Source organism: Pleurodeles waltl, chromosome 4_2, assembly GCF_031143425.1.
Source record: "Pleurodeles waltl isolate 20211129_DDA chromosome 4_2, aPleWal1.hap1.20221129, whole genome shotgun sequence".
Lineage (NCBI taxonomy): Eukaryota > Metazoa > Chordata > Amphibia > Caudata > Salamandridae > Pleurodeles > Pleurodeles waltl.
In genome coordinates, this window is record NC_090443.1 from 189,272,730 (window position 1) to 189,285,559 (window position 12,830).

At 45.5% G+C, this 12,830-nt stretch overlaps 1 protein-coding gene across 6 annotated transcripts in view; it reads left to right on the forward strand.

Moving 5' to 3' along the window:
- ATF6 (activating transcription factor 6) overlaps positions 1-12,830 on the forward strand; it is a 1,225,231-nt gene that overhangs the window by 971,492 nt on the left and 240,909 nt on the right. For all 6 annotated transcript variants that reach the window (XM_069231066.1, XM_069231064.1, XM_069231068.1 and 3 more), the window contains one exon: positions 8,984-9,045. In XM_069231066.1, coding sequence (XP_069087167.1) covers positions 8,984-9,045 — 62 coding nt within the window. The remainder of the gene's footprint in view (positions 1-8,983; positions 9,046-12,830) is intronic.

Here is a 12,830-nt window from a genome sequence, read left to right on the forward strand (position 1 = left end):
CCTGACTTGCGGGGCGCCCCCTCTGTCTCCTCATCCAAGTGGCGACATCCTGGTCCCTCCTGGGCCACAGCAGCATCCAAAAACCCTAACTGCGACCCTTGCAGCTAGCAAGGCTTGTTTGCGTTCTTTCTGCGTGGGACCACCTCTGCAAGCTTCTTCACGACGTGGGACATCCATCCTCCAAAGGGGAAGTTCCTAGTCCTCTTCGTTCTTGCAAAACACTAAGCTTCTTTCATCCGGTGGCAGCTTCCTTGCACCCTCAGCTGGCATTTCCTGGGCTCCTGCCCACTCTCGACACTGTCGCGACTCTTGGACTTGGTCCCCTTCTCTTACAGGTACTCAGGTCCGGAAATCCACTGTTGTTGCTTTGCTGGTGTTGGTTTTCCTTGCAGAATCCCCCTATCACGACTTCTGTGCTCTCTGGGGGTTGTAGGTGCACTTTACACCTACCTTACAGGGTCTTGGGGTGGGCTATTTTTCTAACCCTCACTGTTTTCTTACAGTCCCAGCGACCCTCTACAAGCTCACATAGGTTTGGGTTGCATTCGTGGTTCGCATTCCACTTTTGGAGTATATGGTTTGTGTTGCCCCTATACCTATGTGCTCCTATTGCAATCTATTGTAATTCTACACTGCTTGCATTACTTCCTTTTGCTATTACTGCATAATTTTGGTATTGTGTACATATATCTTGTGTATATTTGGCATCCCCATACTGAGGGTACTCACTGAGATTCTTTTGGCATATTGTCATAAAAATAAAGTACCTTTATTTTTAGTATATCTGTGTATTGTGTTTTCTTATGATATTGTGCATATGACACTAGTGGTATAGTAGGAGCTTTACATGTCTCCTAGTTCAGCCTAAGGTGCTTTGCCATAGCTACCTTCTATCAGCCTAAGCTGCTAGAAACACCTCTTCTACACTAATAAGGGATAACTGGACCTGGCACAAGGTGTAAGTACCTCTGGTACCCACTATAAGCCAGGCTAGCCTCCTACAGTCTGTAGACAGCAACGTTTCTCAAGGAAGGCCTTTTTCACTACCACCTTCATTGGCCACATTGATAACAGATGCTTCCACTCTGGGGTGGGGAGCTCATCTGGGGGACCTGGAGATCAAAGGTCATTGGTCTCCAGTGGAGCAGATGTTTCATATCAATCTGCTGGAATTGCAGGCGATACGCTTGGCTCTCAAGGCCTTCCTCCCTTCCCTTCGTGGTCAGTCAGGTCAAGTCCTGATGGACAACACGACCGCGATGTGGTACATCAACAAGCAGGGAGGAGTAGGGTCGTACCTTCTCTGCAGAGAGGTTCTGCGGCTCTGGTCCTGGGCACGGCCGATCACGAGTGTCGTCTTCATCCAGATCTGGTCCTTTACAGCTTTCGGATGTGGGGATTTCCCCAGATAGACCTATTTGCCACTTGGGAGAACGCGCACTGCCCGTTGTTCTGCAGCCTCCAGTATCCAGTGCAGTAAGCTTTGGGGGACGCGTTTCAGATGTCCTGGAATGGCCAGTTGCTTTACGCGTTTCCCCCCAATACCCTGGATTCCTCTAGTTCTGAGGAAGATTCACCAAGACCAGGCCCAAGTCATCTTAATAGCTCCGGATTGGCCAAGAAGGGTGTGGTACACGGACCTTCTGCAACTCTCACTGTGCCCTCCGCTACGTCTCCCTTACAGGGCAGACCTCCTCTCGCAGTCGCAGGGGCAGGTTCTACACCCCCACCCCCAGAGACTGCACCTTTTTGCCTGGAGATTGAAGGGGGCAATCTGAGTTTTTTTTGCTCTCCCACCAGATGTGGTGGACGTTATTTTTTTGGCCAGGCGACACTCCACCAAATCTGTCTATGCGAGCAGATGGGCTGAATTCGTGGCTTGGTGTGGAGAGAGGCAAATTAATCCCTTAAGTACCCATTTGTCGGACATATTGTTGTTTGAATTGTCCTTGGCACAGCAAGGCTGGGCTTCTGGTACTGTCAAAGGCTATCTTTCGGCTCTCTCAGCCTTCTTATGCCTACCTTATCAACCCTCTTTGTTCAAATCCCCTTTAGTATTGAGGTTTTTGAAGGGGCTTACCAATAGGTTTCTTCCCTCTCCGTTTCTTATGCCCCAGTGGGATTTAAATCTGGTTCTAACCTTTTTAATGGGTTCACCTTTTGAGCCGCTACTTTCTTGCCCTTTGAGATTTTTAGTCTTAAAGACTGTTTTTCTTATGGCCATCACGTCTGCTAGGCGTGTAAGTGAGCTTCAAGCTCTTTGTGTTCACCCTCCTTTTACGACCTTTCATGCGGACAAGGTGGTGCTGAGGACCAGGGCGGCTTTCCTCCACAAGGTAGTGACTCCTTTTCATTTGGGGCAGTCTATCACACACTCGTCATTTTATCCTCCTCCACATCCATCTAAGGAGGAAGAGAGACTACCTCGACTGGACCCAAGGAGGGCCTTGAGTTTTTACATAGGACGAGAGAGTTCCGCTTGGACGACCAACTCTTTGTCGGATACGTGAGAAAAGGGAAGGCCGTCCACAAACGAACACTATCCAGGTGGGTCGTTATTTGTATTAATATCTGTTATTCATTAGCAAAGAAAGTTCCTCCTGTTGGAATAAGAGCCCATTCCACCAGGGCTAAGTTGGCCACATCGGCCGTGGCTAGAGGTGTTCCAGTGGCAGACATGTGTAAGGCTGCAACTTGGGCGTCCCTCTACACCTATGTAAAGCATTATTGCTTGGACTCTGAGGTGAGGAGGGATGGCCATTTTGCGTGATCTGTGCTGCAGGATTTCTTGGTATGACCAGTCAGACACCCACCTCCGAGGTGGTACTGCTTTGGGACTCTATCCATTAGGTGAGGAATCCACAGGTAGTTGTATCCATCAGAAGAGCAAGTTACTTACCTTCGGTAACGCTTTTTCTGGTGGATACACTAGCTACCTGTGGATTCCTCACGGTCCCACTTGCCTCCCCATAGTCTGTCTGTTCATACCGAGATTTCCTTGGGTGTATATATGTATATTTGTATATTGCTGAATTATGAGGGGATTTGTTTGTGTGTGTATATATATATATATTATATATATATGTACTTGTATATATTTATGACAATGTATTCTTGCAGATATATATTGATATTGTTTGCTATTTCTATTTGATTACATTTTGTATAAAGGTTTTCTTGGATACGATCATAATGAGTATGGAATGTCAGTATTCACGTGTTCGTCTCAAAGGCACGTAAAAAATGGTGTAAACTGACGTCAGCATGCCGGCGGGGACCTCTTATTGCCACGATGACGTCAGAAGGAGCCGCGTGGAGTCGGGCAATTGTGACGTCCTCGCCAACGTGCAGAGCTGGAAATAAGTTTCTGTTGAATGCTGTTTATTGGGGAGAATTCATTAGGTGAGGAATCCACAGGTAGCTAGTGTATCCACCAGAAAAAGCGTTACCGAAGGTAAGTAACTTGCTCGTTTTGCCCCAGACCTATTTTCTCCCATTCCATTCTATAGGATTTCCTATGGTTTGCATTGTTTTAAGACTATTTACTTGTCTTATTTTGGTGTCTAGCGTATATATTGTGTATAATACTTACCTCCAGAAGGAGTATTGTCTCTAAGATATTTTTGGTACTGTGTCACCCAAATAAATACCTTTATTTTTGGTAACACTGAGTAATGTCTTTACTTGTGTATAAGACTGTTTACCTATAAGTGGTATTGCGTGAGCTTTGCATGTCTTCTAGTTCAGGCTAAGCTGCTCTGCTATAGCTACCTCTATCAGCCTAAGCTGCTAGAACACTACTACATTCACTAACAAGGGATAACTGGAACTGGTGTAAGGTGTAAGTACCCAAGGTACCCACTAGAAACCATGCCAACCTCCTACATTTACACTCCTAGTTAAGTCTTGGCTGCTCACCACAGCTACCATTAGAGAGCCCTGGCTTCCTAGACACTGTCTCACTAGCTAATAGGGGTTGTCTGGACCTGGTATAAGGTGAAAACACCCTGAGTGTCCACCACACACCAGGTCAGCTTCCTACACCCATGCTCCCCTTCGGCCTCACCAGCGCCCCTCAGGTGTTCACCAAGTTGATGATGATGGTGGTGTTTGCAGCTCATCTGCACAGGCTAGGGTTTTCTATCTTCCCCTCGACGACTGGCTGTTAAAAGTCCCAGGCTATTGTCGCCCACCTTCAGACTATGGCGATCCTCCTGCATTTGCTGGGGTTCACTATATATGTGCTGAAGTGTCACCTGACTCCCTCTCAGACGCTCCCTTTCATCAGAGCTGTTCTGGACACAGTGCGGCTTCGGGCCTGTCCTCCCAAGTAGCGAGTCCATGATATTCAGGTTATGATTTCGATGTTTCAGCCTTTATCCTGGATTTCGGTGAGACAGACTCTGAGGCTGTTGGGCCTCATGGCCTCCTGCATCCTGTTAGTAAAACATTAAAGGTGGCATATGAGCACCCTACAATGGGACCTGAAGTTCCATTGGGCACAGCATCAGGAAAATGTCACCGACAAAGTTCAGATCTCGGAGGCAACTGCAAAAGATTTGCAGGGATGGTTAATGAACCACGATTGGGTCAGAGGCAGACTCCTCTCCCTTCCTCAACCAGATTTTACAGTAGTGACCGATGCGTTGCTTCTGGGATAGGGTGGCCACCTGGAAGGGGTGTAGTTAAGAGGCCTCTGGTCTCTGACGGAATCCGGATTCCATATCAGCTTGCTGGAGTTCTGGGCAATCCAATTGGCATTGAAGGCATTTCTTCCTGTTGTCAAAGGGAAGATAGTGCAGGTGTTCACGGACAACACCACTGCAATGCGGTACTGCACAAGCAGGGCAGTGTGGGGTCTTGGACCCTTTGTCAAGAGGCCATGCGTCTCTGGATGTCTGGAACAGCAGGACATAATCCTGGCCGTTCAAAACCTGGCAGGTTTTCTGAACACCAGGGCAGACAAACTCAGCTGTCAAGAATGGTGTTTCAATCTGGAGATGGCACACAGACTCTTTCAGCAGTGGGAAGAGCCTTGGTTAGATCTGTTCACCTCCGAAGAGAACACACAATATCAGCTGTATTACGCGTTGGAGTTTCCAAGGCGGCACTTGCTCAACGACACTTTTTAATGTGAGTGGAGATCAGTCCACCTGTACGCCTTTCTTCCCATCCCACTTCTGCCCAGTGTTCTCAAGAACGATAGGGCCCAAATAATCCTGGTGGCCTGTGACTGGGCACAGATAGTTTGGTGTCCTGAGCTTCTGAAAATAATTATCAGTCCTCCAATTAGGCTTCTCCTTTGGGAAGATGTAGGAAAGTGCTTACCTTTCTCAGTAGCCAATCCTCCTCTATGGGCTATTTAGGGTCTCTCCTGTGGATATCTCACCAGATAGCAAATGCAAGAGCTCACCAAAGTTCCTCTGCACTTCCCTCTTTGACTTCTGCCATGGATCGACAGCTGACTGCTCCAGGACGCCTGCAAAACCGCAACAAAGTAGCAAGATGACTACCAGCAACATTGTAGTACCTCATCCTGCCATTTTTCCTGGTGGTGCATGCTCTGAAGGTTTGTCTACCTTCACCCTGCACTGGAAGCCAAGAAGAAATCTCCCGCGGGTTGACGGAATCTTCCCCCTACCAACGCAGGCACCAAACTTATGCATCACCGGTCCTCTGGGACCCCTCTTATCCTGACAAGCGTGGTCCCTGGAACACAGGAGCTGGGTCCAAGTGTCTCCCACAGTCCAGTGGCCCTTCTTTCCAAATTTGGTGTAGGTAAGTCCTTGCTGCTCGGGCTTCTGTGCACTTTTCCAAGACTTCCTTTGTGCACAGCCTAGCCCAGGTCCCCAGCACTCCGTCCTGCATTGCCCAATTCGCTGAGTTGGACTCCGACGTCGTGGGACCCTCCTTTGTGACTCTGAGTCGGCCGCTGTCCTCAGATCTTCTAAGTGCCTGTTCTGGTACTTCTGCGGGTGCTGCCTGCTTCTGCGGGGGCTCTCTGAGTTGCTGAGGGCCCCCTCTGTCTCCTCCTCCAAGGGGCGACATCCTGGTCCTTCCTGGTCCCCAGCAGCACCCAAAATCCTCAACTGCGACTCTTGCAGCTAGCAAGACTTGTTTGCGGTCTTTCTGTGTGGTAACAACTCTGCATCTCCCAGCACTCCGTGGGACATCTTCTGACCAAAGGAGAAGTTCCTGGCACCTTCCGTTGTTGCAGAATCTTCGGCTTCTTCCACCCGGAGGCAGCCCTTTTGCACCTTCATCCGGGGTTTAGTGGGCTCCTGCCCCCCCTGGACACTTGCGTGACTCTTGGACTTGGTCCCCTTCCTTTACAGGTCCTCAGTTCCAGGAATCCGTCTTCAGTGTTTTGCTGGCAGTTGTCCTTGCAGAATCCCCCATCTCGACTATACTGTCTTTGTGGGGTAGTAGGGTAATTTTACTCCTACTTTTCAGGGTCTTGGGTTTGGGTATCTTGGACACCCTTAGTGTTTTCTAACAGTCCCAGCGACCCTCTACAACCTACCATAGGCCTGGGGTCCATTCGCATTCCACTTTTGGAGTATATGTTTGTGTTGCCCCTAGGCTTATTTCTACCTTTTGCATTCTATGGTGATTCTACATTGTTTGCACTACTTATCTTACTGTTACTTACCTGATTTTGGTTTGTGTGCATATAATTTGTGTATATTACTTACCTCCTAAGTGAGGGTATCCTCTGAGATACGTTTGGCATATCATATTGTCACTAAAGTAAAGTACCTTTATTTTTAGTAACTCTGAGTATTGTGTTTTCTTGTGATACAGTGCTATATGATATAAGTGGTATAGTAGGAGCTTTGCATGTCTCCTAGTTTAGCCTAAGCTGCTCTGCTATAGCTACCTCTATCAGCCTAAGCTGCTAGAACACCTCCATTCTACTAATAAGGGATAACTGGACCTGGCAAAAGGTGTAAGTACCACAAGGTACCCACTATAAGCCAGGCCAGCCTCCTACAGAAGATCTTCTGTCGCAGCAGCAGGGGAAGGTTCTCCACCCGTACCTTTCAACTCTGCACCTTCATGCGTGGAGATTAAATTGCGGCAGTTGACAGCCTTCGACCTTCCTTCCGAAGTTTGTAAAGTTATTTTGGCAGCCAGGCGTCTCTCTACTAAGTCGGTATACACCTGCTGCCTGAAACTCTTTATATATTATTGTACAGAAAGATCTATTGGTCCTCTTTCTTCTCCTCTCTCTGACATTCTTCTCTTTGTCTTATCCCTTGCTCAGTAGGGCTCTGTATTGGGCACTCTCAAAGGGTATCAGTTTTGCCTTATTGGCGTTCCTTTGGCTGCCCGATCAGCCTTCATTATTCAAATCACCTGTTGTACATAGATTTCTCAAAGGGCTTGTACATATGTATCCTTCTACGCCCTTTGTCATGCCTCAGTAGGACTTAAATCTGGTCCTCACATTTCTCATGTGTACTCCCTTTGAGCCCTTACACAACTGTCCCTTCCAGCTGCTCATCATCAAGACAGCCTTCTTAGTGGCAATAACATCTGCCAGGAGGGTGAGTGAGATGCAGGCTCTCTCATCTAAGCCCCCATATCTCACCATGTTCCTGGACATGGTGGTACTTAGAACTTATGTCACCTTCCTCCCGAAGATGGTGACCCTATTTCACCTGGGTCAAAACATCACCATGCCCACCTTCTTTGCTCCACTGCATCCCTCTAAAGAAGAGCAGTGACTCCACCAGCTGGATTAAAAAAGAGCGTTGCCATTCTACTTGACCGCACAAAAGAGTTCAGAGTGGATGACCAACTCTTTGTGGGGTATGTGGGAGCAAAGAAAGGTCGGGCAGTACAGAAGCAAACAATTTCACACTAGGCCATTCTCTGCATTAAGATCTGTTACACGCTGGCCAAGAAGCAGCCTCCTGCGGGGTTAAGAGCACATTCCACAAGGGGCAAAGCTGCTGCCACTCTGTTAGCATGGGGTGTTCCAGTCCTGGACATCTGTCAGGCTGCAACGTGGGCATCCCCGCACATGTTTGCGTGACGTTACTGTCTGGACAATCGGACTCGTAGAGATGGTCACATTGCCCGTTCATTCCTACAAGACTTTTTGGTGTGAGATCTGTCCGCAGCCCACCGCCAGGAGGTTATGGCTTGGGTATCTATTCTGAACGTAAGGAATCTGCAGCTAGAAGCCTCTATCAGATGAACAAGTTACATACCTTCGGTAATGCATTATCTGGTAGAGACTCTATCTAGCTGCAGATTCCTTACACCCACCCATACCTCCCCACTCTGTGGATACTTCTGCTAAGTTTAGGGATTGTTCCTTTCATGGTCCTGTTTTTTTTTTTAGCACAAACTGTTGATTCTTTTCATTGCTCTACGCTTCAGTATTTGTAAGTTTGTGGAAAAGTAACTGACGTACGCGTGCCTGGGTGGTGCCTTTATAGGCAACGTGACATCACAGACGGCTATGATACTGATGATGCCATGTTGATCAGAACGACACCACCTGGTAGCACCGGCAATGGTGTTGCTCTGCAAAAGTGCCAGATTCCGAGCTGATGCCAGGGAATTCTAAAGGTAAGAAATCTGCAGCTAGATAGTCTCTACCGGATAATTAGTTACCGAAGGTAAGTAACTTCTTCATTTGTGTTAGTCACTACTGTTCAGGTGCAGTTTCTTCTTTTGTTGTACAATGGTGTTGCAGCTTCTACTCTCATAAAAGGTGACTCCTTTTCTCCACTTTACTGCACAGAATGTATTTGTATTGCAACCAGAGCATGATTCTGCACCAATGGCATGTATGGCTGTTGTCCCCTGGAAAAGAAAATTAGCAAGGACAAGCAGCAATGACAAAATGTATAAGGAAAGTTATTTAAAGTGGCAGGGTTTATAATGTTCTCATTCTCCCCCACCCACCCCGCTGCTGTACACTGTTTTTAACAGTGTTGGTGTAAATGTAGTGTGTTTTTGTTTTTAGAAAACTCCCGAAAAGAGTACTGAGGAGTCTCAGCTTCTAACCATGCAATACTCTAATGTGAAGTAAGTTTGTAATAATGATCACACTATTTCTAACTTTTTTCGTTAAATTGATTTTGAGTGTTGCAATGTTGCCTCTCATGTTTTGCAATAGTTTTTATTTTGAGTCAAATATGTCCTTTAGACATTTATGTTCAACCACACATCTTCACTTTTAAATCATACTCAATGTGTTAAATATTGATAAAATGTTGGTGTTATAAGCACACTACCTGTGAAGTGATGTGAACCTGAAATTAACTTTAAGAACCAATTTTGCATATAAGAACCAATTGTTTAAATTTTGTTATCATTGTGTAAGCGTAGTTTTGTAATAACTATTCAGGCTAATTGTATATATTTATTTACACTCAGTTTGATTGTAGATATAGTAATTTCACCAATGGTACACTCCCAAAGTCTCCTTAGAATCCTAGGGAGAATGGACTGGCCGGGAGCCTTACCTTAGAATGTTGAGTGAGGAGAGTTGAGCGATGGCAAGGAGGAGTTTGGAGCAATAAAGTCGTCTTGGTCTCAACATACAGAGTTCCTGTCTTATATTACAATAAAAGAAAATTTGGCGACGAAGGTGGGATGCTGCGCAGGGGGCAGTTGAACTCTTCACCCCTGTTTCTTGTGCCATCGTGAGAGTTTTCGTAAAGTGAAGACTGTCAACAAATTGGAGTTTCTGAGGAGAGTTTTGTGTCTCCAGGACACTTGTGCGCACTCTGTTGTGCTGCGTTTGAAAAGGAAGACACCTGTGGTGGAGGGTGCCTGTTTCCAGATTTTGGGCTCCTGTGTCCCATCTCCGACTGGACTGTCAATTTTGTCAGAGGTGGGCAGTGGCAGCGGCTGAGGAGGCAGCCGAAGCGATTGGTGGCTGTGTGGGCCCCTTTTGTTCACGGGACGGCATCAAGTCGCGCAGGCTCAGTGGCAGCAGCTGAGGAGGCAGCCGAAGTTATCAGTGGCGGTGTGGGCCCCTTTTGTTACGTGACGGCGTCGGACCGTGTAAGTACTTTGGTACCGCTGCTTGGTCCTCCAAGTGAGAGCGGGGCGTTGAAAGGGGCCGGCACAGCTCCCCTGTTTCTGCGTCCTTTCCGTTTGTTTCCGCATCCTCATTTGTGGAGGACACGGCCCTGCAATCGCGGCTGGAGGCTCTGCAGGTAGAAGACATGCGGCAAGTTAACAAGTTGAGGAGGAGAAATCGGAGGCAGAGCAACACGGTGAGGGTGGTGCACGTTTTCACGGCACCAACGCGATGCGCACAATTAAGACTACTTTCTTGTTGAACTAGAGCGGTGTGCTGTGTATCTGCAGCAAAATCAAGTCATCTAGCAGCGTTAGTGTGCATATATTAGGGAAATCGTAAAGGATTCTATGTCGACTGTAAATTGAATATTTCAGGATTTAACAAACATAGAAACTAGGATCTAAGTAACTGCAAGTAAGGAACAATTATTGGTGACAAACGTTTTGTAATTTATGAGTTTGTTAGTGTTTACACATACAAGTATACAGTATAAATGTAATCCTTAAGAAGAAAAAAATATATATATATAATATTTTGGTTACAGTTAACTGCATGTAAGTGACTATTATAGCTGGTTGTAAAGTTTCATGAATTCTGAATACTGAATATTTGGGTAATATTATATATAACATGGCGGCAGCTAGCATGTCCCAAACACCTCCATTTCTTAATGAAGTAGGGGAACCTAGCTTATTATGGAAAGACTGGGTTAAGTTATTTGAATCTTGTCTGATAGCGATAGGGGGGAAACATTTTCACCTTTGAGAAAACAACATATCCTCCTTCATAACTTGGGTATACAAGGAAGGAAAGTTTATGATAACTTAAAATTACCTGAGGAAGAGGAGGAGGAGGAAGATGAGCTAGATGAATATGAACTAGCCCTCAGGAAACTGAAGTGTCATTTTGGACTAAAAGGTAACATTGTACTAGAAAGAAACATGTTTTTTAACAGAAAACAAGGTAAGGACGAAAAAGTAGCTAGCTACATAACTAGTTTAAGAGGTTTAGCCACAACTTGTGATTTCGGAAATCTTGAGGATTCCTTAATTAGGGACCAATTGGTAAGATGCACTAACAATATTAAAATACAGGAACAATATTAGTTTTAATCCCCACCTTAAAAAAAGCTATTAAAATTGCCAAGAGTGTTGAGCATACTACAGAGTGCATGAAATTGATCAAAAATGTTTCCATTGAAGAGGAAGTAAAGGAAGTTAAAATTAGTACAAGACAAGAATGCAGGGAACTAATGGTTGATGATGTAGCTAAGGTGCATGAAGTCTTGCAAAAGAAAAAATATCCTTTTGATGGTATGAAAGGCAGGTGCTATAGATGTGGAAATAGTAGATATCTAGCCAACAACCCAGTGTGTCCTGCTCGAAGTTCTACATGCAGGAAATGTGGTGCCAGGGGACATTACTCAAGAGTATGCAATAGCGACAAAACAGTGAAAAAGAACAGTACACAGAATCGAGGATTTCCAAGATCCTCAAAGCAAAATTGTACTACAAGTTAATGGGAGTAATGAGGCCCAGAGAAAAAATTAGACATATCCTTTGTGTGACATCAGTCTGGATGGTGAATGTGTAAGGGTATTTGCAGACTCTTGTTCCCCTTTCACTTTTATAAATATGAGCATTTACGAAAACAAACTTAAAAGGAGAGGATATGTACTACAACCTGTGGACATTTCCCCAGGGGGGTATAATAATGATCCCATACCGTTGACAGAGATGTTAAGCATGCACATCACATTTAAGGAAAGACAAACCATAGGCAATGTATATTTCACTAGGAAGGGATCAAATCTTTTAGGCTGGGAACATCAGACGCAACTGGGCATTCGTTTTGACCCTAACATGTAAGAACCTGTACTACTAGTAGAAGCACCAAGTAGTGAAAATACAATATGTAAAGAGTTTCCCGAAGTTTTTGAAAATAAATTAGGCCTACTAAAAAACTACCAACATAAAATTTCCCTAAAGGAAGGAGCTATTCCAGTTTTCCACAAAGTAAGACCAGTTCCATTCCTTATGCAGGAACCTTTGAGGCAGGAGTTAAACAATTTGGAACGGATGGGGGTCATAGAGCCCATTGAGAGCTCCTTATGGTTGGCACCCATTGTTATAGCCAGGAAACCTGGGGGTAAGGGCATACGTGTATGTGTTGATTTAAGAGATTTAAACGCAAATATTTGGGTAGAGAGGTTTCCTTTGCCCAGGATTAATGAAATGCTAAGCACTATGGGCCCAGCCAGATTTTTTAACGTAATAGACCTATCCTCGGCCTACCACCAAGTCGAGCTACACCCTTCTTCACGATCTCTCACTTCTTTTATCACGCCATTTGGAGCTTTCAGGTACCGCAGAATGCCGTTTGGTCTGGCATCTGCAGCAGTTTTTCAACCCATCATGCAAAACGTCCTGCAAGGCATTAACCGTGTGTTATGTTTTCAGGATGATGTGCTGATTTATGGTGCGAACAAAGATGAACACGATAATACTTTAAAAGAAGTACTCAAGGCTCTGAGTCAGTCTGGCATGACAATTAAAAGAGAAAAGTGTCAGATAGGTGTAGGATCAGTGGAATACCTAGGACATCAAATCACAAGTGAGGGCGTCCAGTCAAAACATGAGCTTGTAAATGCGGTGAGGGAAGCTTGTGCACCCACTAGTAAACAAGAATTAAAATCATTTTTGGGTTTGGCTGAATACATGGTGAAGTTTGTGCAAAATGTTGCCATTGTCACAGCGCCAATGAGGGTATTGTTAAAAAA